We start from the raw sequence: 22,520 nt of genomic DNA, 5'->3' as shown, positions 1-22,520 counted from the left end.
AGGGAGAAAGCGTAGATTTGCCCCTTGTCTGCGTATCTCCTGCTTGACCAGTGGGCCTCTTCCCGCACCTCATTAATCATGATTTATGCCTGCTCACAGGCATAAATTTTGATCCAAATCTACACCTGCTGGAAGCCGGGCGCAGGTTCGGGTGCTGGCCGGTCGGATTCACTAAGAGGCGAGCGCCTCTTAGTGAATTCAGCCAAGGAAGGAGGGGATGGGGCCTAATTTAAGACCGGCGTACGAGTACAAAGGTCTTGATAAATCCCCCCACCCATATTGTATAGTTATTTTGCAGCGGCCATCAAATCAACCCTTTGATGGCAAGGCCAATTTTCATTTTTGCGCTTTAGTTTTTTCCTCCTCGTGCTTTAGGGCCACAGCGCTTGCATTTTTTCACCTACAGACCCACATGGGCATAATTTTTGCCTATAATTTTTGCATAAAATATGCTGTGAAACCAGAAACCTTGCACCGTCTCTCCGTCCCTCCTCCCCACCCTCCTCATCATTAGGAATGCCCTGGGTAGGATTTTCTCTATTTATCAGATGTCTGAACACTGCACATGGGCCTTAAAGGACAACTCCGGCGGGACCCCCCCCCAAAAAAAAAAACACAGACACACACAGAAACCATACTCACCATCCCTCTGGTGACGATCGCCACTCCATTCGCCCGCCGTCCGCCTCACCGTCACCTGCGTCCGCCGTCCAGCGATGTCTCTTGCTTCCGGGTCCATGAGAGAGAAAAGGCTGCCAGTGCGCTTGCGCACCGGCAGCCTTTTCATTGGCTGGAGCGCATCACATGGCTTCCAGCAAGCTCAGCCAATCAGGGCTGAGCAAGCTGGAAGCCATGTGATGCGCTCCAGCCAATGAAAAGGCTGCTGGTGCGAATGTGCACCAGCAGCCTTTTCTCTCCCATTCACTCTTAATGAAGACGCCGAAGAGGAAGAAGACCCGGACCGCCCCCCAGCTCTGACGTCACCCGTCACCAGAGAAGAGGACCGTGACGACCGTAATAGGTAATGTATATATTCTTTAACTTCCGGGTTGGGGGGTCGGGGGTCGGAAAGTGGGGGAAGGGGGCGAGACCGGGTATTTAACCACATTACAAAGTTATATAACTTTGTAATGTGTGTTAAATAAGCCAAAAAATTTTTTCGCCGGAGTTGTCCTTTAACGATCCAGAACCTGTGCAGTGTTCACACAGATGATGAATAGGAAAAATCCCAGTGGTATTCCTAATGATGAAATGGGTGGGGAGGAGGGACGGAGAGGCGGTGCAAGGCTTGGGCACACACACTCTAGGCCACGCCAATTTGACACAGGGCTGCAATATTAAAAGTAGTTTTTTAGGACAATAACTGGATCACCTGCCGAACGGACCCCAGGAGAGATCTTGGATTAAAAGGAGCTATCCAAAAGGTACAAGCGGGTTTTTTTTTTGTGGGGGGGGGGGGGGTCAGATTGTGGGTACAGAGTCACTTAAAAACATGGTCACAGAGCAATTTTAAACGCTTTTATTTTTTGGTCTATGGGGCTGTGTGAGGTGTCATCTTTTGCACCATGATCTGTACTTTCTATCGATACCTTGTTTTCTCATATGCAACTTTTTGATCACTTTTATCACAATTTTTCTGGATTTGATGCAACCAAAAGTGCATTTTTTTGCACCTACGCAGTTTATCGTGCAAGATCAGGAATGTGATAATTTATTAGTTGAGGTGATTAATCATACCAAATATATTTATTTTTTTATTTAGTTTTTTTTATTTCTAAAATAAGAAAAGGTGGGTGATTTAGACATTTTTTAGGGGGAGGGGATTTTCTAGTGACGGTCCCGCCACTAGACCACCAGGTATGAGGGAAAAAAGGCATTTAAATGCAACTGTCAACTTTGACACAGCTGCATCTAAATGCCTTATTAGCGGGCACAGCGATTGGACCATGCCAGCTAACTGCTGCAGTCCCAGGCTTCACGTAGCAACCGCAGCATTTCACAGTGGGGTCACCTCGCGGCCCCCTCTGAACACCCCTAGCGGCGCCAGGGCGTACATTTACATCCGTCAAGGGCTTAAGAGGGTTATCAAACGCTACAAAAACATGGCCACTTTCTTTCAGAGACAGCACCACTCTTATCTCCAGTTCAGGTGTGGCTTTCAATTAAGCTCCATTTATTTCAATGTAACTGAGTTAAAAAACCAAACCTGCACCCAACCTGGAGACAGGAGTGGTGTTGTCTCTGGAAGAAAGTGGCCATGATTTTGTAGTGCTGGATAACACCTATAAAGGGGTTATCCAGCGCTACAAAACATGGCCATTTTCCCCCTACTTGTTCAAACATTAATTTTTTTTTCTGTCCATCAGTCCACTGTTTTGTATCTAAATTTAAACCTAAATGTGAATAATAAACCAACAGCTGTCATTGCAATGACAGCCGCCGAAGTATGCTAAACGACGACAGCGGACGTTGTTCTGAGTAAAAAATAACGGCCATAGAAAATCATTGTGTGAGCAGTCTCAATCTCAGTCATTCCTGTAACAGATAAAGCCGATTTTATCATATGTTATCATATGTTTTCCTTCAGTTCTGTTGTTGCCCCTATGATGCCTTATTGTTGCACAGTGAGTGCTAGACATGCTTACACATAGCACTCCAGTATTTCTTTAAATCTACCAATTATATGCATGTGAAATAAAGGCTGCTCAGCCAGGTCTGTACAAATGAGATTAGGTGATGCGAGTGAGATCATTGTACACTGCTGCGCTCTCTACTTGAAGCCACAGCGAGTAAAAAAAAAAAGGTCTTCATTATTTCAGATCTTAAAAAAAGAAAAGATCTTAAAAGTACCTCTGACATGAATCCGTGTAATTAATAGCGCACTCTTCAAAGTGAACTATTTCAAAGCAGAAGTGTTAGGAGCTAAGGATTTCATTCATTTATTTATTTATTTTAATTAAAAAAAATGAGGTACAAAAAATAAAGTTGTGGTTGTTAAAGAGCAGCAGTATCACTTGGTTGTAGAATCCACACATTGCCTATTAATTCCTGACAGTAAATCCACATACATTACAAAATCTGTACATTTGCCACAAAATGTATGTGTCCTTCTCTTCTTACAGTAATTCCGTAGTATATTTATGAAGTATGTTAGCCACCATTGGCTAGAAACTACTCTGACTACAAGAGTCTACGGACATAGAAAATCAAGAAATTATGCAGCGCTCTGACCTGAAAGAAAAAAAAAATCTAGCAAAATGTGCATGAATGTTGCACGGTCGACTTGCTAAATGTGAAGAAAGGCTAATTCATACCTGTTCCTCACTAAGGCATAACACAAAAGGCAGGATCACTGTGTGGTTGATGTATGCTACCATGCAGGAGTCCTTTAGTGATGTGTTTTAGATATTTTTTTCCCCTGGAAGCAATTCTATCAGGTGATTTTACCTGAATAGAGAATCTAATAGAGCATGGTAAAAAATTTTCTCTTTATGGCTAGGGTCACACACCATCTCACTTTTGGGTTGTTCACTGGCCCTTTTTTTGGACGTCTGTCATTTTGAGGCCAAATAACGTCCGTAATTTTGAAATCACACACATCATTTCAAAATGACTGAAAATGAAGGACATCTAAAAACACAGCCAGCGAATAGCCAAAAAGTGACGGTGTGTGAACCTCCGACAGAAAAACATCTCCGTATGAAATCAGAGACATGCAAGGAATTAGAGACATTAAAGAGCTCATAGAGTAGAAGGAAAACCTTTTTAAAGGTGTAGCTCGGCCACAAAAAAAATAAATAAAAGCAAGGGGTATTAAAAATATAATAAGCAACTTATATTTACCTGTACTGATATCCAAGCTGCTGTTGCACCGCAGCTCCATGTCCCCTCCTGGTCTCTATCTCCAGGCTCCAATGATGTCATGACTGCACGGGAACAGCCTACTCGGCCGATCAGTGACTGAGGTGGCCACCCAATCTGACTGATTACAGGAGCCAGATTCCATAGACTATAGGTAAGGACAACTGAGACCCGACGCAATACGAACTTCTCATTGAACAAATGTCAAAGGTTTGTACAAATGACAAATAAAATGTCATTTGATTATTATTTTTATTTTATTTAATGTTGAGGTGATTTAAAGATTTTTTTTTAATTTCATTCAGATATTTGCCAGTCCACTATGCTCGGAACTGCAGCCAAAGGGCCTTTTTCATCTCAAAGAGTTGTTCTTATGCAAAATTCAGTAGCTGTGTATGGACTGCAGTATGATTGCACTCTATGCACTGCTGCTAACAGTTTTGTGTATCTGCGAATAACGATATCAGATGCCATACCCGATACAGTGAACACTGGGTACACCATTCAGTAAAGCTATTTAGAGGGAGCAACAGAACGCAAAGTAAAGGCGCTGCTCCCTCAAGCCCCAGTTGCACTGGCTCAGTCATTTCGACAAGCTTTGAATAAACCAACACTAGCAAATACAAGAAACTGATAAAAATCTTTTCAGTAACTTATTAGCTACTCCTTACCTGTCCTTCCATCCTAAACTCATCAATTACTCTTAGTTAGGTTACAGCTGCCCAGAAAAGGTGATGTGGGGGACGGGGGGGAGGGGGTAAGGGCAAGAAGGAAAGGGGCAGTAGCTATAGAGAAACTGCAGAAGACTGTAGAAGTTTGAAGTGTGTATTAGTTCGAGAGATCTAAGGAGACTGCAGGATTCACAGCTTACACTGCTTAGTGCTGTTCTAAAACGTCCTTCATACTGCTGCTGCTTCTTAGGATGTGCTACAGAGTTATAAGGGATTTAGATCCCCAGTTATGTGTGCGCTGTACCAGAGACCTTACAGGCTAATGTCCACCCTCTACACTTCATATAGACATTATTCTCCAATCAAAGGAGAAAGTTGTTCAGCGCTCCCCAGAGTATTAGAGAATCTGTTACCCCTGCTTTCAGTTTGTATGCTGAGAGGCTATTGATGACTGCAAATTATCATGATTATAATGTGCTTGAGTAGTGCTGGTCCACCTATACTCTAGTGCCAATTCTCATGTACACACAGGACTTATCCTACCTGAAATGACAACTGTGCAGCGCAGATGCATGCAGAAGACCGAGTAAACTCTGCATATTCTACAGAAGTTAGACTTAAAAAAAACTTTTCCATCTGCACTAAAGGCTTTTTGTTTGTGTGTTCTGGTTAAGCCTGTCAGGTGTGATACTGATGGACTGAACTGCACGTACTGAGAAGGTAAAGTCATCAGTTATTTAGAAGCTAATTGAAAAGTGACAATAAAAAGGGATGGAATGGATAGATAGAGCCGTCCAAACATTTCTTCAGCTATCCCTGATCGAGATCAAAGCCTAATGATTCCTCCATCATGATCCACTGAAGCCTCAGGCCACCAGTGCCATTAATATTGAATATCTAGCCCCATCTACTAACACTTTTCTACAGTAAAACAACCTGCAGTATATACAAGCTCGAGAGGAATGCACTTACCATCGCAATAATAGTCAAGAACGGCATAAAACCTGACAAACTCTTACCTGCTTTTTCCTTCAAAGTCTATATATGAGAAGAAAAAAAATCATTTTAATTTTCATTTTCTCCTCTACAGCAGTGCTCCAGAGACATGGGGAAGATATTTAAGATAAAGCTTCAGCTAGAGTCAATATGTATTGTTCAAGAAGAGAAATGTGTGAAAATAAAAGCTACCTGTTGCTGAGATATTTTTTCTTGCCCCCAGGAAGAACAATCTTGTTACAGTATTATTGCTGTCAGAGTCTGTGTTCCAGAAGCCACTCGAAGAACGTGTATATCTTCCAGAAGATGCCGATGAGTTGCTTCTTTTTCCAGCGCTATGCAGCTGAGAGTCTGTATAAAAAGATAATTTTCAGATTGGCTCACAGCTATAAACTGATATCACCTGATTTTATTGGTGCTACACTCTGCAATATGGTATTGCTTTACAGCCTACAGATTAGCATCTACGCTCCCACCTGAAATTACTTTGAAGGGGATAAATTATATTGTATGGTTCCAAAATTGGAAAATGAAAAACTTTTCGATATGTTTGCTAGATTCTAATTTATTTGGTGATGATGCTGCCTGTAACTTCATTTTGTATGTGATGCATTGTCATCCATTTTGCTGGCACATTACTTGACACGTCACTTGATTTGAAGTGGTTTATAATGACTTTACAGCATTACTTTCTGCAGGGCAATGTCAGCTGCAAACATTATATTATATATACAGTGGTACCTTGGTTTAAGAGTAACTTGGATTGAGAGCGTTTTGCTAGAACAGTTTTTCACAATTGTAACTTGGTGTAAGAGCACTGCTTTGGTTTAAGAGCATGTTCTGCATAGCGGGGTCTACAGCACTGTACTCTGACCCAGGAAGTCTCCCTCACCTTTATAATCATAGCACATCCACTTCAGGCTGGGGCTTACATCACGACACAGGACTGTGGAGGTTATCTAGCCATAGCTGTAACCCCTCTCTCCTTGGACAGAGTTCTGCTATACTGTGCTTACCCTATGCCGTGCTCATTCCTTCCTGCAGTCTCTGTCATCCCTTGTGTTTCCAATCCTCTCCATTCTTGCTATATTGTGCCTGCCCTTACACTCAGCTATACACACTCCTACTATTATGTGCCTGTGCTTACACTCAGCATATAACACTGAAGTTTCTGTCTCTGTCCTCCTGCACAGTTCTGTGATCCTCACATCCTGTTTGGTCCATGCTGAACACACACCCCTTCCCCATTGCTGTCATGTGACCACACAGACCTCTGAAAGCAGACCCACTGCTCTACTCTAGCCTGTTGTACTATGATCCTGTATTTTGGGGATCTACAGCTCCATCCTGTATCTACAAATTGCTGCTGTGTTATCAGATTTATGCACGTACTATACATTATACTCCACATGCTGATTGCTATACTGTACAGTAACTTATAATATCACATATCCAGCTTTCTAAATGTTTGTTTCATTTGTTTTACCTGCTGTTAAGAATAAAAAAAATCATTATTTTTGGGGTGTGGAACCATTTGTCTGCATTTCAATGATTTCTTATGGGAAAATTTGCTTTGGTTATATGTAATTTTATACAGCACAGTGCTGGCAGACTTATGAAGTGCTGGTAGTCTTATGTATACTTATATGCCATTTTATGGTTGTCTGCCATTTTGAGCCTCTTATTCTCTCATATGGTTCCCATACTGCAGCCTATATTTCAAAATGAGAGAGCAAAGAGAGTTGTGGCCAGCTCACCTGGTGTATGTGAACAAATGAATCCAGATGTTGTGGGTGGGGGTTGGGTGTACGGATCCAGCAGCAGCAGCCGAGCATGGATTCACAAGGAGCAGTTTCAAGGGTGTTTGATTCAGCACTCCCAGGCGTGTAGATAGTTAAATTAAGACATAACTTTTAATAACATATGTTAAAATACTCTTCTAAAAACGCATTGGTTTTAGAAGAGTATTTTAACATATGTTATTAAAAGTTATGTCTTAATTCAACTATCTACACGCCTGGGAGTGCTGGATCAAACACCCTTGAAACTGTTCCTTATATTTCAAAATGCCTGTGGCATTGCACAGGCACAGAGGGGGTGGAGTTTTATACTTCTTACTTACTCCAAGTCTGATCTAAGAGCAGCACATGATACAGTTAAAGAATTTATATCTCGAAATCACACACCAAAGTGTCCCCTGCTGGTTTCTGCCTGTCAGTTATTACAAACAGGAAGTAGGGAAGGACAGTATGAAGCTGCATCTCATAGGGTACACTAGAGAATCTGTTTCCTCAAGCTACTTACACTTGATGTTAATCTGCCAAAATGCATACTAAACTGAGTCTCTATCGGTTCTTCTGCACACTCTTCCCTGCAGCTGTTCTCTGGACACTACTATTGCAGTGCTATAATGCCAAAACCAGCTATCACCCTAAAAATACAATATGGAATAATGGCCAATAGAAGCAAAATACAGCAGCATTGCCAAGCCTGGGGGTCCACAGATCCCGCAGCCACAAGCTCCTATGCTTAGTGATCAGTTTGTATATAATACAGGAAGCTACAGCACTATTTCCTGATTATGTTTGGTGATAGCCTGCTAGTGACTTTGGAGGCATCACCTAAAAAGAATATTGATAAAATAGAACTGATCCAAAGATAGTTTAGAAAATGGTGGACAGTTTAAAGCATAAAGCATATCAGGAAATACTTATAGAGGATGTACCATTAGGTACATCCTCTTTAACCCCTAGATGACCCTGGGCGTACCCGTACATCCAGGATCGCCTACGGGGAGTTCAAAGCAGGGCCGCGCGGCGGCTCCGCTCTGAACCGCCGCGGTCCTGGGTGTGGCCTTAACCCTGGTGTCTAGTGGGGTGGATCTCCCCCCCGCAACATAGTCACAGAGGGGCGATCCTTCCATCCGGCACCGGCCAGGGGTCTGCGCCGTAATTACCCTGATCCCGGCTCGGCACTCGATTGCTTTCGGCTGCAGCATAGATTTTATACTGCATAGATCTTAATGAGAGACCAGTCTACTTGAGGTCCCCCAGGGGGGCTTCTAGTATAAGTGTAAAAAAAATAAATAAAGTGTTGTTATTATTAATAAAAAAAAAAACCTCCCCCAATAAGTTTGAATCCCCCCCATTTTCCTATGTTATAAATAAAAATAAATAAATAAACAAACAAATATGTTTGGTATCATCGCGTGCGTAATCGCCGAATCTATTAATTTATCACATTCCTGATCTCGCACGGTAAACAGCGTAGGCGCCAAAAAATCCCAAAGTGCAAAATTGCACATTTTTGGTCACATCAAATCCATAGGTACCGATAGAAAGAACACATCATGGCGCAAAAAATGACACCTCACACCTCACAATAGACCAAAGGATAAGCATAGGAATAGAGATAGAAATAGAAATGGTTTGCATTTCTTACAAGCCATCACATAAAATATACATGTTACATATCGTTGTAATAATCGTAACGACTTGAGGAACATATATAACAAGTCAGTTTTACCCCAGGGCGAATGGCGTAAATACAAATACCCCCCCCCCCCCTCCAAAAAATTCAAACTGGCCCGGTCCTCTAGGGGTTAATCTGACCCACTGATAGAACGGTGCCGTCACAGGGAAGCCGCAGTGCCGCGGTCCGATTTTTTAACCGCAGTCCGGTTCCCGTGTACGGCGCCGTTCTATCCATGGTTACCGGGCTGAAGCACAGGAGGCGGGCCAGCCCACCCCCAGTGAGAGGGAATTCCCTCCCCTCTATGACGCAGCTTCATTTGAAACAATAGAGCTGCGTCGTAGAGGGGAGGGAATTCCCTCCCACTAGAGGCGGGTCGGCCTACCTCCTGTGGTTCAGCAACGGCCAGGCCATGGTTCAAAAAATGGACCATGGCACTGGCTTCCCCGTGACGGCGCAGTTCAATCCGTGGGTCAGATTAAAGAGGATGCACCTGATGGTACATCCTCTTTAAGGAAAAGTCTGGAGGAAAGAAGGGAAAAGCATTATCAAAACTATGTTAAAGGGTTGAACAGCATCCAGTAGATAGGTGTTTTACATAGGACAATGAACACAAGAAAAAGGGGTGACTTAGGTCTTAGGTTAGCTGGGAGAAAGATCAGGTGCAACATGAGAAAATATTATTTTGCTGAAAGAGTAATAGATTCTTGGAACAACCTTCCAGCAGAAGTATTTGGTATATGTACAGTAAAGGAATCTAAACCTGTCAGGGATAAACATATATCTATCCTAAATTAATTATAAAGGAAACAATAGACCTGTAATGGCAGACTAGATGGACCAGGTGAACTTTTTCTACTGACAATCTTCTATGCTTCCAAGTAATAAAGAACTTTTGGCACAGAGTGAAAATACAATAAATAAAACAAACAAAAAAAAAAAACTATAGTCAACGAACTGTACATTTTTCTTGTCCTAGTTAGTTACACCATAGTAATCTATTTACATTAAAAAGCTCACAGTGTAACATGTATATTTCTGTATTCTTGAACTAGGTCATATGCTCTTTCCTAAGATGTTATATGTTCCATCCGAATGTCTGTTATTGTGCTTTTATGCTAACTTGCAAATGTGTTGGTTTAAAAAAGACATTTCAGCTGAAAAATAGATGAGCAAGAATAAGAAAACTTTGTTGTTACATTCACACACAGAAAAATCTAAACTTCTAAAAAAGAAATGACTTTTGTATGAATATGCTAGAAAAGGACATTTGGTTATTTAACCCAAAAAGCACTCAAATCATAAAACGGATATTTGGCATCATTGTACATACAACTGTCAGACGCTTCTCTATGCTTTTCAGAAGGCTGAGAGTCACAAAATCATGATAAAGAACTTTAGTGCACTGTCCAAGAAACCATATGCCACCACTGTTCTGTGTATATGTAGGTCGGCACTGAAGGTGTATGTATTGTTTAAACTGGCCTGAAAGTGTCTTACTTCATTTTGGTCACTAGATGTCCCTCTGTATTTTCTTTCATTGTAAAGCACAGCTGAAGGTAACTAACAAAAGGTTAATGGTGTATGTGACTCAGCACATGTCTTCTTCCAGCTAAGAGTTTACTTGTTTACCAATCCCTGTAAAGGTCACCCAAAAGGATACTCTCCTATCTCCTCAGATTCCTGCCACTAATAGGAAAATGCCAGGAGACTATAAGTAGAGTTAGATTGAGTCATATGTTCAGTCTCTACTACTAGTCTAGTCGGAAAAAGTACAAGTTGGTTCCTGCTGAGTGTTTTCCTGGGGTCTGGCCATCTAGCCAGAGCCCACCTGCTGGGCTCTGCCAGGAGACTATAAGTAGAGTTGAAGTGAGCCATATGTGCAGTCTCTAGTACTAGTCTAGTCAGAAAAAGTGCAAGTTGGTTCCTACTGAGTGTTTTCCTGGGGTCTGGCCATCTAGCCAGAGCCCACCTGCTGGGTTCCTCAAATGTGTATCCTGATCCTGTTTCCAAGTGTTCCTTACTACTAGCCATGTCGGGCTAGTACACCTCAAATGTGGCCACCGCTGACAGAACCTATACAACCTTAAGGGCTATCATGTTCTTTGTGAATCCTATATTTGCCAGGAGTTTCAGTCTACAGACAGCGGATTGGGGAAGAGCAACCATGCGGACATACCCATACTCACCAAGTCCTTAGGATTTTACTAATTGCTGGCACACCCTTAACTGGGGCCTGTACTAAAGGATGTGGCACTCTGTGCCCTAGCCTAGCAATGGATGGTTGCAGCAATGAGTACAGGATGTGTCTTTAAGAATATCGCCACCGACTCCAAAGTGGTTAGAGACCCTACAGCAGACTACAGTACTTATTGGATAGGAGTCCAATGTAACAAATCTCGTAGCACTCCAGCTCATAAAATCATGATCCTTTATTAATCCACGAATACAAATACATCCAAAACACACAAGATGTGTACAGCAACGCGTTTCAACGTGACCGTCTTTTTCACAGCTTATACACCAATGTATAAAAACAGCTCATATATATATCAAAAAGTAAAAACAGCAAAGGAAGTTCCACACTTACCCCCTCCTCCAAACAGCGTCTAGGTGAATGTGATGCGCATGTGTGCAATCAGGCCGCGCTTGTCACACCTGGATTCCGACACTGTGGAGGTAGGGGAAGGTGCTCCTCCTAATGGATGAACATAGACATGACACACCATAATGCATAATGAAAAGCAACTTAAGATAGACATGATCATATGAAATCATAATATGGTATATAACTAATAAATGTACATCAAATCAGTTTTATAATTTAGTCCTTTGGGGAAGCGAGTATCTAAATTTAATATCCAGAAGGCTTCTCGATTGAGAACCTTCTGTGACCAATTACCTCCTCTATAATCTTTATATACTTTTTCTAAACCAAAAAATGTAAAATGTGTCAAATCGCCATTATGTGCAGTGATGAAATGTTTGGCCGCACCTGATACATTCTCGCCTTTGCGGCCAATGTCATAGACATGTTCCGCAATGCGAGTTTTTAATCTTCTTGTGGTGCATCCTACATATGATTTGCTACAAAGAGAACATGAGATAGCATAAATTACATGGTCCGTATTACAATTTAAAAATGATTTTATCTGGAAACTCTTATCTAAATCATCTGTATTAAAGGTAGCAGTCTTCTTGGCATACTTGCATACGTTACATCGAGATCCTCCACATGGGAAGAACCCTTTCTGAGAGAGCCATGTTTTGCCTCTATTCACATTGTGTTTTGGTATCGTGGGCGAAATTAAATTGCCGATGGTGATTCCTTTTTTCGCAACCACATTACATCCTCCCTCTAAGATCTTATTTAATTTATCATCTTGATACAAAATGGGTAAATGTTTATTAAAAATCTTTTTTATTTCAGAAAACTGTAAACTATATGCTGTACTGAAAGTCACTTGTTTGAATCCATCGTCTCTGTTGACCCCATCAGTGGATGAGAACAACAGAGACGAACGATCCCTTTCAGCTGACAGCCGTTTGGCCCTGTCCAGCATCCATGGAGCATATTTTCTTTTGCGTAGCCTTTCATCTATTCCTTTTATTTCCCGAGTGTAATCCTCCTCTCTGGAGCATGCTCTTTTTGTCCTAAGATATTCTCCCTTAGGAATTGCTGATATAGTGTGTTTGGGGTGACAACTTGTGGCTTCCAAAATACTATTACAGGCAATAGGCTTTCTATACAGGGAAGTAATAACGGTGCCACTTGCCGCATCCCCCGTCAGGGTAAGATCTAAAAAATCGACCGTCTCCACTAAACCTGTATTGGTAAACTTGATGTTAAAATTATTGTCGTTAATGTAGTTTACAAAATCCTCTATGGGCGGTACATTGCGACCCCATGTGTAATTTTCAGTGGAAAAAGCCATATAAATGGTTCTCATGCGATGTGGTGAGTCTTTACTCATGTATACCTCATAATTTTGCTTTAATTTCGCTTGAATACCATCTTAAAAAAGCTAACTTGTACTCTAATGAAATAAATGAATTCATTCTGTCATCTGTAAACTATCTCCTTAAAAATAATTATTTTCTGTTTGAAGGCGAATATTTTCTTCAGATCACTGGAGCCCCGATGGGGTCATGTTTCTCCCCCACGCTTGCAAATTTATACATGTCGTGGTGGGAGGACATGTTCCTCTTTTCGGATCAAAATCCATTCAAGGAATGCATTGTGTGGTATGGGCGGTACATTGACGACCTCTTGTTTATCTGGGGTCGCAATGTACCGCCCATAGAGGATTTTGTAAACTACATTAACGACAATAATTTTAACATCAAGTTTACCAATACAGGTTTAGTGGAGACGGTCGATTTTTTAGATCTCACCCTGACGGGGGATGCGGCAAGTGGCACCGTTATTACTTCCCTGTATAGAAAGCCTATTGCCTGTAATAGTATTTTGGAAGCCACAAGTTGTCACCCCAAACACACTATATCAGCAATTCCCAAGGGAGAATATCTTAGGACAAAAAGAGCATGCTCCAGAGAGGAGGATTACACTCGGGAAATAAAAGGAATAGATGAAAGGCTACGCAAAAGAAAATATGCTCCATGGATGCTGGACAGGGCCAAACGGCTGTCAGCTGAAAGGGATCGTTCGTCTCTGTTGTTCTCATCCACTGATGGGGTCAACAGAGACGATGGATTCAAACAAGTGACTTTCAGTACAGCATATAGTTTACAGTTTTCTGAAATAAAAAAGATTTTTAATAAACATTTACCCATTTTGTATCAAGATGATAAATTAAATAAGATCTTAGAGGGAGGATGTAATGTGGTTGCGAAAAAAAAAAAAAAAAAAAAAAGGAATCACCATCGGCAATTTAATTTCGCCCACGATACCAAAACACAATGTGAATAGAGGCAAAACATGGCTCTCTCAGAAAGGGTTCTTCCCATGTGGAGGATCTCGATGTAACGTATGCAAGTATGCCAAGAAGACTGCTACCTTTAATACAGATGATTTAGATAAGAGTTTCCAGATAAAATCATTTTTAAATTGTAATACGGACCATGTAATTTATGCTATCTCATGTTCTCTTTGTAGCAAATCATATGTAGGATGCACCACAAGAAGATTAAAAACTCGCATTGCAGAACATGTCTATGACATTGGCCGCAAAGGCGAGAATGTATCAGGTGCGGCCAAACATTTCATCACTGCACATAATGGCGATTTGACACATTTTACATTTTTTGGTTTAGAAAAAGTATATAAAGATTATAGAGGAGGTAACTGGTCACAGAAGGTTCTCAATCGAGAAGCCTTCTGGATATTAAATTTAGATACTCGCTTCCCCAAAGGACTAAATTATAAAACTGATTTGATGTACATTTATTAGTTATATACCATATTATGATTTCATATGATCATGTCTATCTTAAGTTGCTTTTCATTATGCATTATGGTGTGTCATGTCTATGTTCATCCATTAGGAGGAGCACCTTCCCCTACCTCCACAGTGTCGGAATCCAGGTGTGACAAGCGCGGCCTGATTGCACACATGCGCATCACATTCACCTAGACGCTGTTTGGAGGAGGGGGTAAGTGTGGAACTTCCTTTGCTGTTTTTACTTTTTGATATATATATGAGCTGTTTTTATACATTGGTGTATAAGCTGTGAAAAAGACGGTCACGTTGAAACGCGTTGCTGTACACATCTTGTGTGTTTTGGATGTATTTGTATTCGTGGATTAATAAAGGATCATGATTTTATGAGCTGGAGTGCTACGAGATTTGTTACATTGGACTCATATACTGCATGTCCAGCAAGCTCCTGGACTTCGTCTGCACCGCTCTAGATCCTATGGGACACTCTTCCTTCAAGAGGTATGAACCAGAACTATAACTAAGCTTCATTACGGTTGAGTGGTGAACCTACTCTTTTATGTCTTGACTTATTGGATAGGTCCCCCTAAGCTAGTCCACCTAGTTTTCTCAAGTCAACAACTTATTTAAGTCATCCATAGAGACTTTGTTAAACCATCAGCTTAAACTCAGTATACATGCTTACAGCAGCGTTTCAATTATTTTAAATATTATCAGGGACCCTGACAAGCCAACAACTCAAGCTCCTAAACTGTATCTTGTGTTTAAGGACTTTGCATTTGTTGCACTACACCTACAAAACTACAAGTAAAAATATTATCCTGTTTAAGTGCTTTGGACTGTGGTTTCCTTATTCTGCACCACCACACCACAGGGACTATACCTTTGTTGTTTGTTGGGACCTAGGATGAGCTTGTACCACTCTGAGCCCTGTGGCAAGTGCCATGGTGGTGCCACAACATCAGCCCTTGCTTATAACACCTAGCACCCCTGGGTTAGTGTGAAGGTTGTCAGAGTAGTTTAAATCTGAAATGTTAAACTTATCCTTTGGGCAATTAAGGTGGCCATACACTTTCAACAACTGATAGCTGAGCGATCATTATCTCTCCTGCCTGGCGCCTGTCCCCCACAGATACAAAAACTTGGCTAAGCGATCTTGTGTTCTTTATGTGGAGGGGAAGGCTGCAGCCAGAGAGCTCTGCTGGTGGTTTCTCTCTCCCAGAACAAGGTGGTGAGGCATTCATTTTCCATCAGACCCCTATCTCCACCAAATTCTTCTTTGGCTGGTCAGTCGGAAGTGCCCAATACACCTTATGCTTAACATGCCGCGTGAGACGGGCATGGCCGACTAAACTATTAGGTGTATGGGGACGGTAAAAAAGCTTATTGTATGAGTAGACCTATCTCTCAAATGGTGAAACTATCAGATCTCCAACTCTTACATCACATATGAATCTAAAAATCCCACTGGGTCATCCTATCGTTTCTAGTAATTGTCCTTGAATAGATAGACCAGTGGGATTTTTCTGTGTTTTTGCTGATGAAGCTTGGTTTCAATGCTGTTTCTATTTTTTCAATGGTAGAAAAACTCAAACCTTCTGACTTGATAATCTGTTACCATTAGCCCATATTTTATTGTGAATTGTATTGAATATTTATTAACAACTAATTAACTCTTGTTTGAAGGTAATTATAATCTGCTGAAAAAATGTGGATCAAATAGTTCTTTTTTCTCCATCATTTGCAAATCTCATTACATTTTTCTATATTTAGATGCAAATTAAATTCAAAGTGTTACATTTTATATTTAATATAGACAGTGATTTTTTTTTAATTGTAATGCATATTAATTTATCAAGTAGAAGATTGCATTTTACAATGTGTGAATCCTCTGTGTTTAATGCCTTAGATGCCTTAGTCAATAGTGACCATAGCATCTAGGTGGTTACTTAATCAGTGCCCCACAAACTTGATTGTGGGGAACTAATGGATATGATAGCAGGTCCCTAGTGTATTCTCATTACTAGTTCCTGTCTAAGGAAAGACCTAATATATTGGCTGAACAAGAAAAATTTAAATCAGACATACAGACACTTAAAAAATGGGCAGGTGGCACAAGAATAGAAAGGCTGGATTACTAACCTACATATCAGTTCATATAACCAGACCAAATAGAACAAACACTGTACAATAATATGCAAAATATCTTTATTGTAGAAAAATGTGTATAATACAAAGGCACTTATAGAATACCAAGTAAAAAAATACATTTTTTAAAGGGAAGAAAGTCAATAATATAATGTGAAATATTTCCTGAAATGAAGACAAAAAAACAATCTCATATCCACATGAAAAGACCTGTCATAACTGGGATATTAGCTTGTAAGGAATATGGAATATAGTTCCCTAATATACAGTATATAGGTATATAAAAATATACGGTATATATATTGGGATTCCTTAATATAGAATATAGATGCAAGCCGCAGTTGGCCATCCCTCTATAGCTCTCCAGGTGTTAGATCGGCCACTTCTCATACTCTCAAAATTTCCCACTGGTGGGATGTTACTGCACAGAGCTGGATCGAAGAATTGGGTCAGACAGGTAGAAGCCGTAATTCCATAAAGAGTTATGGAATTACTGTGCATCCTAGCCGCATAATGATTACATTCCAGATGGCCTGACCCCGCCAAACATCCTTCCCAATCTGCCTCCTCTCTAGGTCCCCAGGATGGGTAGATACAGGTGTTAGATCTCCCACTTCTTGTATTCTACAGACATTGGTTCACACTGGTAGAAGATGTAATTCCATAACACGTTATGGAATTTCTGTGCAACTTAGCTGCATGACGCAAAACATCCTCCCACGTCTTCCTCCTCCCTGGGACGCCAGGATGGGGAGATACACAGAACTGGTAGGCAAAGCTGGGTAGAGAAACCATGTTTCATCTCCAAACATTCTGGGGTCCCAGATAAATCCAATGGTACCAAAATCATCTCCCTTTGAACCTGTTTTTAAAAGTTATGACTCCTTTTGTAATTGTATGTGTTGAACCTGAGAGGGGGATGTGTCTGCCAGACGTACTGTATATGTATGTGTTAGGCTGCATTTACAAGTCAGTAGATTTTGCGGACCTATGGACAGTGAATGCGTGCAATGGATTGTTCCCTTGCTGGGCATGATGTGTCAATATTATACCGGTAGCGGGGAAACTATTTGAATCACTATGGCACAGTAGTGACCAAGCCATGTGACTCTGCCACTACAATGCCGGATGTGTGAATGAAGCCTAAGTCTATACCCAGCGAACCTCCTATACTCTTGGAGAAGTGCGGGACATCACATATTGGTGGCAGCATGGTGGGCTCAAGGTAATAGTGTATGTGAGTGTGTGACCGATAATCACAGACACTAAAGACTACTAGTATCAGCTTTCACTACTGGGATCTTAAGATCAGTACAACACTTAACAGTCAGAGAGCAAATATCCAAGGGCAAACCTAAGCAGGCTTCTGATGCAATATAGAGTTTAGGGGAGATTGTGAGGAGGTGGAAAGCCATAATGCTCAAAGTGAAAAGAAGAGTGTGAATTATTCACACTTTTAATTATGTAAATAAAGGTTAAGTTTTACAAATTTTGGATTCTCACAGCAAATAAGGTTTATAATTTGTGCATTAACTGTTGGCCCCTTGCGTGACTATCTGGGGCAACCCAGGTTAGTGCAAAGTGAAAAGGAGCCCAGCCAGGGCCCCCCAACAAGCCAGCAGACCCTTATGCCCTTCTTCAGGAGAGCAACTAACCCCCACCTACCCACACAGTCAGGATAGTTGACTGCTCTCCAGCAAGCTGCATAGGCCAGGTTGGTCTCTGGGTGGGTAACCAGTATCTCTACAAGACCCTAATGGCCGCAAGGAATGAGAAGCAGGATCGGCGTGAATGGGAGCAGTGTGAGGAGGGTTAGCACCAGCTACAGATATTCCGACTCCAGCACCAGCCTACCATCCCAGCCAGTTGTCCCTTGAAGTCTGGGTCCCAATGTTACAGGCGGTAGACTTCCTCCAGCTAGACAAAGGTGGGGACTTGGACACCTTCTTCCTGGCATTTGAGAAGATATGCTATCAGTACCACTTGCCTGAGGACCAGTGGGTCAGATTTCTGACCCCACCACCCATCTCAGGGGCAAAGCCCTGTAAATCTTTGGGTACCTGCTCAGCAAAACCATTGTAAGCTATGAGGATATCAACTGTTGATACGGCAGTACAACCTGACCCCTGAGACCCCCAAGCTCTTGGGTTTGCAGCGGGGCCCTACCGACATCTGGGCTGATCGCATGCAGGCTCTACTCAGAGAAGTTGACCAGTGGACCACAAATTGAAGCGCACCACCATCCTGTAGCTGGAGGAGCTCATTGCAACCAAGCAGGTTTTGTGGAATTGCCCAGAGGACCTACAGCAGTACCTGGTCATTCCAACTGTCCTTATCCCTAAGCCCAAGGGAAGCCCTGCCCATGCTCATTTCTCCATGTTGGTAGGGGAACCCCGTTTGTGTCACCTCAGCAAGCAGCTTGGAAACTTTAAGGCCTAGTGTGCCCAGTACCAGAAGGGCTCGTCCTGTCACAGAGATCGTTCACTGTTTTGTGTGTAGGTAGTGGGAGGTGCCTTGACAATGTTCATCCCATCATCGTGGGCCAGGCTGTGGCCATGGGACTTGATGGCCAAAGCCTGGGATAACTCTTGTGCGGCCTGAGCTGGTGTCCCCGCAGGATTTGGTCCCAGGAAAGACCCTTGCCATCTCTGGGATTGGAGGAGTTGAATCAGCGCTGCCAGTCACCAAGGTGTGTTTGGACAGGGGTTCGGGAGGTAGGGTAGAGGTATCTAACAATATCCCTGCCAGTGTGTTGCTAGAGACAGATGTGTGGCGGCTAGTGTCCCAGTATGAGGCCACTAAACCCCCAAGGTCTGACTCTGCAAAGTCCACTATTGTAACTGATATTACAAATATGTCTAATAATGGGGGTGTGGGGATGGATGATGTGATGTATGCCTTTTCCAATGGTGGGGAGGGGGTTGATCCAAATGTCTCAGCTGATGTATAAACATGTAGCCAGCAAGCCTGCTGAAGGTTTCCCTGAGGGGAAAAAAAGGGAGCAGGCTGCTGCTGAGGGGGGAAGGATGTGGTAGTAGGGGGTGCCCCAGGAGAGCTCCCAGGAAAGGCCACACAGCAAAGATTCCTCCCCAACCAGGGTGTCAGGATGACAGGATAGTCAACTTGCTTGAAAGCTGAGGGGAAGAGGGTGTTACCAGAGGTAGCAAGGATCGTGGCTCCTGCCACACACAGTGGGAACACCAGAGGCCGAGGGGTCCCTCGTGGTTTCACAGCTCTTCCTCTTCCGACCAAGTGGCTGCTGGGTCAGACAGGGGCCAGGACATGGGTTCTGGTGGATTGAAAAAAGTCTCGTCTATTCTGACCATATCCTGTCAGGAATTTCAGGCACCTCCTTAAGAGTCTGAAAGCTCTTAAGGAGCAGATGGCACAGCCTCCTTCAGACTCAGACCTTGAGCAAGTAATCTGGGATCAAGGGCAGCTGTAGCAAGTGACTGTCAAGAAGGGTTCACCAGAGGCATGACCCAGGGCAGGAATTTATAGGGACATGTTTGTGCATACTACCAATTAGAGACAACGCACTGTCCCTTTAAATCTTAGAGGAGCCGTGTGTGCACGCCCCAGGGGGCGGGAGTGCGAGCCGTCAGCAAGGACGCTGGAGAGAACAAGCAGTAGCACGGACATGTGAGGCGCCTTGTGGGGCTAAAGAAACATGGGGACCAGCGAACGCTAGTGACTGGGATCCAGAGGAGCGTCCCAGAGTTTGGACCACCGCCGCAGCCATGACATTACCATTTATTTGCACCAATGAGCTAATGAAAAATTAATATGAAATTAAAATGCTGTGCATTGTGTTTTCTGTGTCACTACACCATGTGAGCCCTTTCCTTTTTCATATAGCACAAGGTGATGTTAACTGTATGTGATAGATTCATATAGGGAACATATTAAACAACATTTAACCTCTAACAAAACGCTGAGTAGAAGTTAATTGTTTAAATAAGTATGTTATTTTCTTGTATAATCTTAATATTTTAATGAGCTGCTAGTAGTATAATAAAAGTGTCTATGTTAATCCTTAGCAAAATGGAAGTATCTCATCCATTTTAATAAGTGCCAAGGAAGTTAATTATATCAGTTTAATTGTGGAAACATATACACTGCATATGCAAGAAATATGCAAATCATTATGGCGCAGCATCATCATAATTAATGTAGAAGGACTGTTCTATTAATTATAATGTACTTGACCAGGTTCTTTATTTAATTAAGCTAGGAAGCAGGAAGCGGATATCGTGCCAGTGAGCAAACCAGCTGCTTGATTGGAATGAGAAAAAAAACAACCGTAATGCACCTTTGACTGAATATTGCAATTACAGTTTAAGCAAACATGCGAGCCACTTACTCAATTAAAACATCATTAAATGGTTGAGCAGCCACTACAAAGTTCAGGGAGTGAGAGAAAGAAGAAGAAAGTTTGAAAACCTAAACATAGGAAATTGTGTAAATATTGTAACTATTGCTGAGTGAACTTGCCCTATTAATGGTAGGGCAATAGAATTGTTTCCTTTGGTAGGCTCCACCTTGGCTAATATTGCTCCTAATTTAACATATTAACTTTAAAGAGGACCCGTGGCCTATTCAGACTCCAGCAGCTACTGCTTTACTGATTGTTATGTTTTTTTTTCTCATAATCTTCCTCCTGTTTCCCAGCAATCAGTGCTCTTAGTGTTAAAGCATGATTTGTTAATTAGAGCATACACTCTGAACAGGACAGACAGCACTGCTTAGGCTGGGTTCACACTCTGTCAAAGAATCTTGATTTTGGAGCCATAATGTTACTTCTTCAGCATTTTTCTTATGAAAGTCTCCACAAAAGGAGCTGTATTGAAAACAACACTAATTGAGCTGAAAGTAGATAGATAGATAGATAGATAGATAGATAGATAGATAGATAGATAGATAGATAGATAGATATCAGTAGCAGGAGTATGTGTGCAGAGAAGAGGGTGGGTAGAAGAACACAGGTCCACACATAAAGGTAGGTTTATAGTATAGCTATTCCTTCTAAGGCACACATATGTCGATGAGCTGTCGAAGTGGGATACCAACATATAGAAGCACGCACCTGATTTTGACCTTGGTGCTTTAGAAGGACCTGGATGAAGTTTTCTGGAAGCATTTTCTGTATTGTTATTCCAAACAACCATCTCCCCATCATAGCTACCTGGGAAAAAATTTAAAATGTCAGTGACCATTCTGAAGCTGCCTGCAACTTTTTTTTTTAATCATTTCAAGAATCCAAATCCATTGACACAAGTGATGTTTATACACCAGAAAAAATGACTTGATTCTGGGCTGAGCTCCCAATAAAAATCCATTTCCAGATAAAGACGTCTTCTTGTGATGATTTATTTATTTAATAAAACCTCTGGATATGAAAAGGTGAACACATAAGCTATTGCCCTCTGGTGTCGGTTTTCTAACTTTTACCAGTATACTTTTGGGTTAAGCACTTCAACTTGCTATTTTTCATTAAGTACACTGACAACCGATATGCTGCAGGGGACGATCTTACTTCAGTTCAAGTGCTGGGGAATAAATCTGGGTTATTATCAATGTAGCACTAAATGCAATGTCAGCAGCAAACAGATACACCTGGTATTCGTATTCTTGTGTCATTCACTGCCCGCTCCTGCTGTGTACTAGGTATCAATAGATATTATTTTTTCTGGTGTGTCTAGGATAACTTAGGTTCACCTGCAGTTTTATGGAAAATGGAAAAAAGTAACATTTCAGACTGTTTACAATATGTTTTGGAGCTAAACTGCTGTTATAATTTGGAATATAAAAAAAAAGAAGGTAATAAGGTAATGTGTCATCTGAAAATGACTTATTGTGTAAATCATGTCTTCACATTGAGATAATTTTAAAGATTTTTTTTTTTTACTTCTCCATTTTACATCTATATTATAAAAGAATCCTGCAGTCTTGCAGTTTCCATTCTTACCACTAG

The 22,520-nt window shown here is 41.7% G+C and overlaps 1 protein-coding gene across 2 annotated transcripts in view; it reads right to left on the bottom strand.

Moving 5' to 3' along the window:
* Window positions 1-22,520, bottom strand: part of WDR49 (WD repeat domain 49) — an 81,892-nt gene that overhangs the window by 15,255 nt on the left and 44,117 nt on the right. For both annotated transcript variants that reach the window (XM_069973826.1, XM_069973827.1), the window contains 2 exons: window positions 21,633-21,731; window positions 5,721-5,879 (listed from right to left, as the gene is read on the bottom strand). In XM_069973826.1, coding sequence (XP_069829927.1) covers window positions 5,721-5,879; window positions 21,633-21,731 — 258 coding nt within the window. The remainder of the gene's footprint in view (window positions 1-5,720; window positions 5,880-21,632; window positions 21,732-22,520) is intronic.

This window comes from Dendropsophus ebraccatus, chromosome 6 (genome assembly GCF_027789765.1).
Source record: "Dendropsophus ebraccatus isolate aDenEbr1 chromosome 6, aDenEbr1.pat, whole genome shotgun sequence".
In the NCBI taxonomy this organism is placed as follows: domain Eukaryota; kingdom Metazoa; phylum Chordata; class Amphibia; order Anura; family Hylidae; genus Dendropsophus; species Dendropsophus ebraccatus.
The sequence above is the reverse complement of the archived record's forward strand: the minus strand, read 5'-3'. Positions and strand labels throughout refer to the sequence as shown.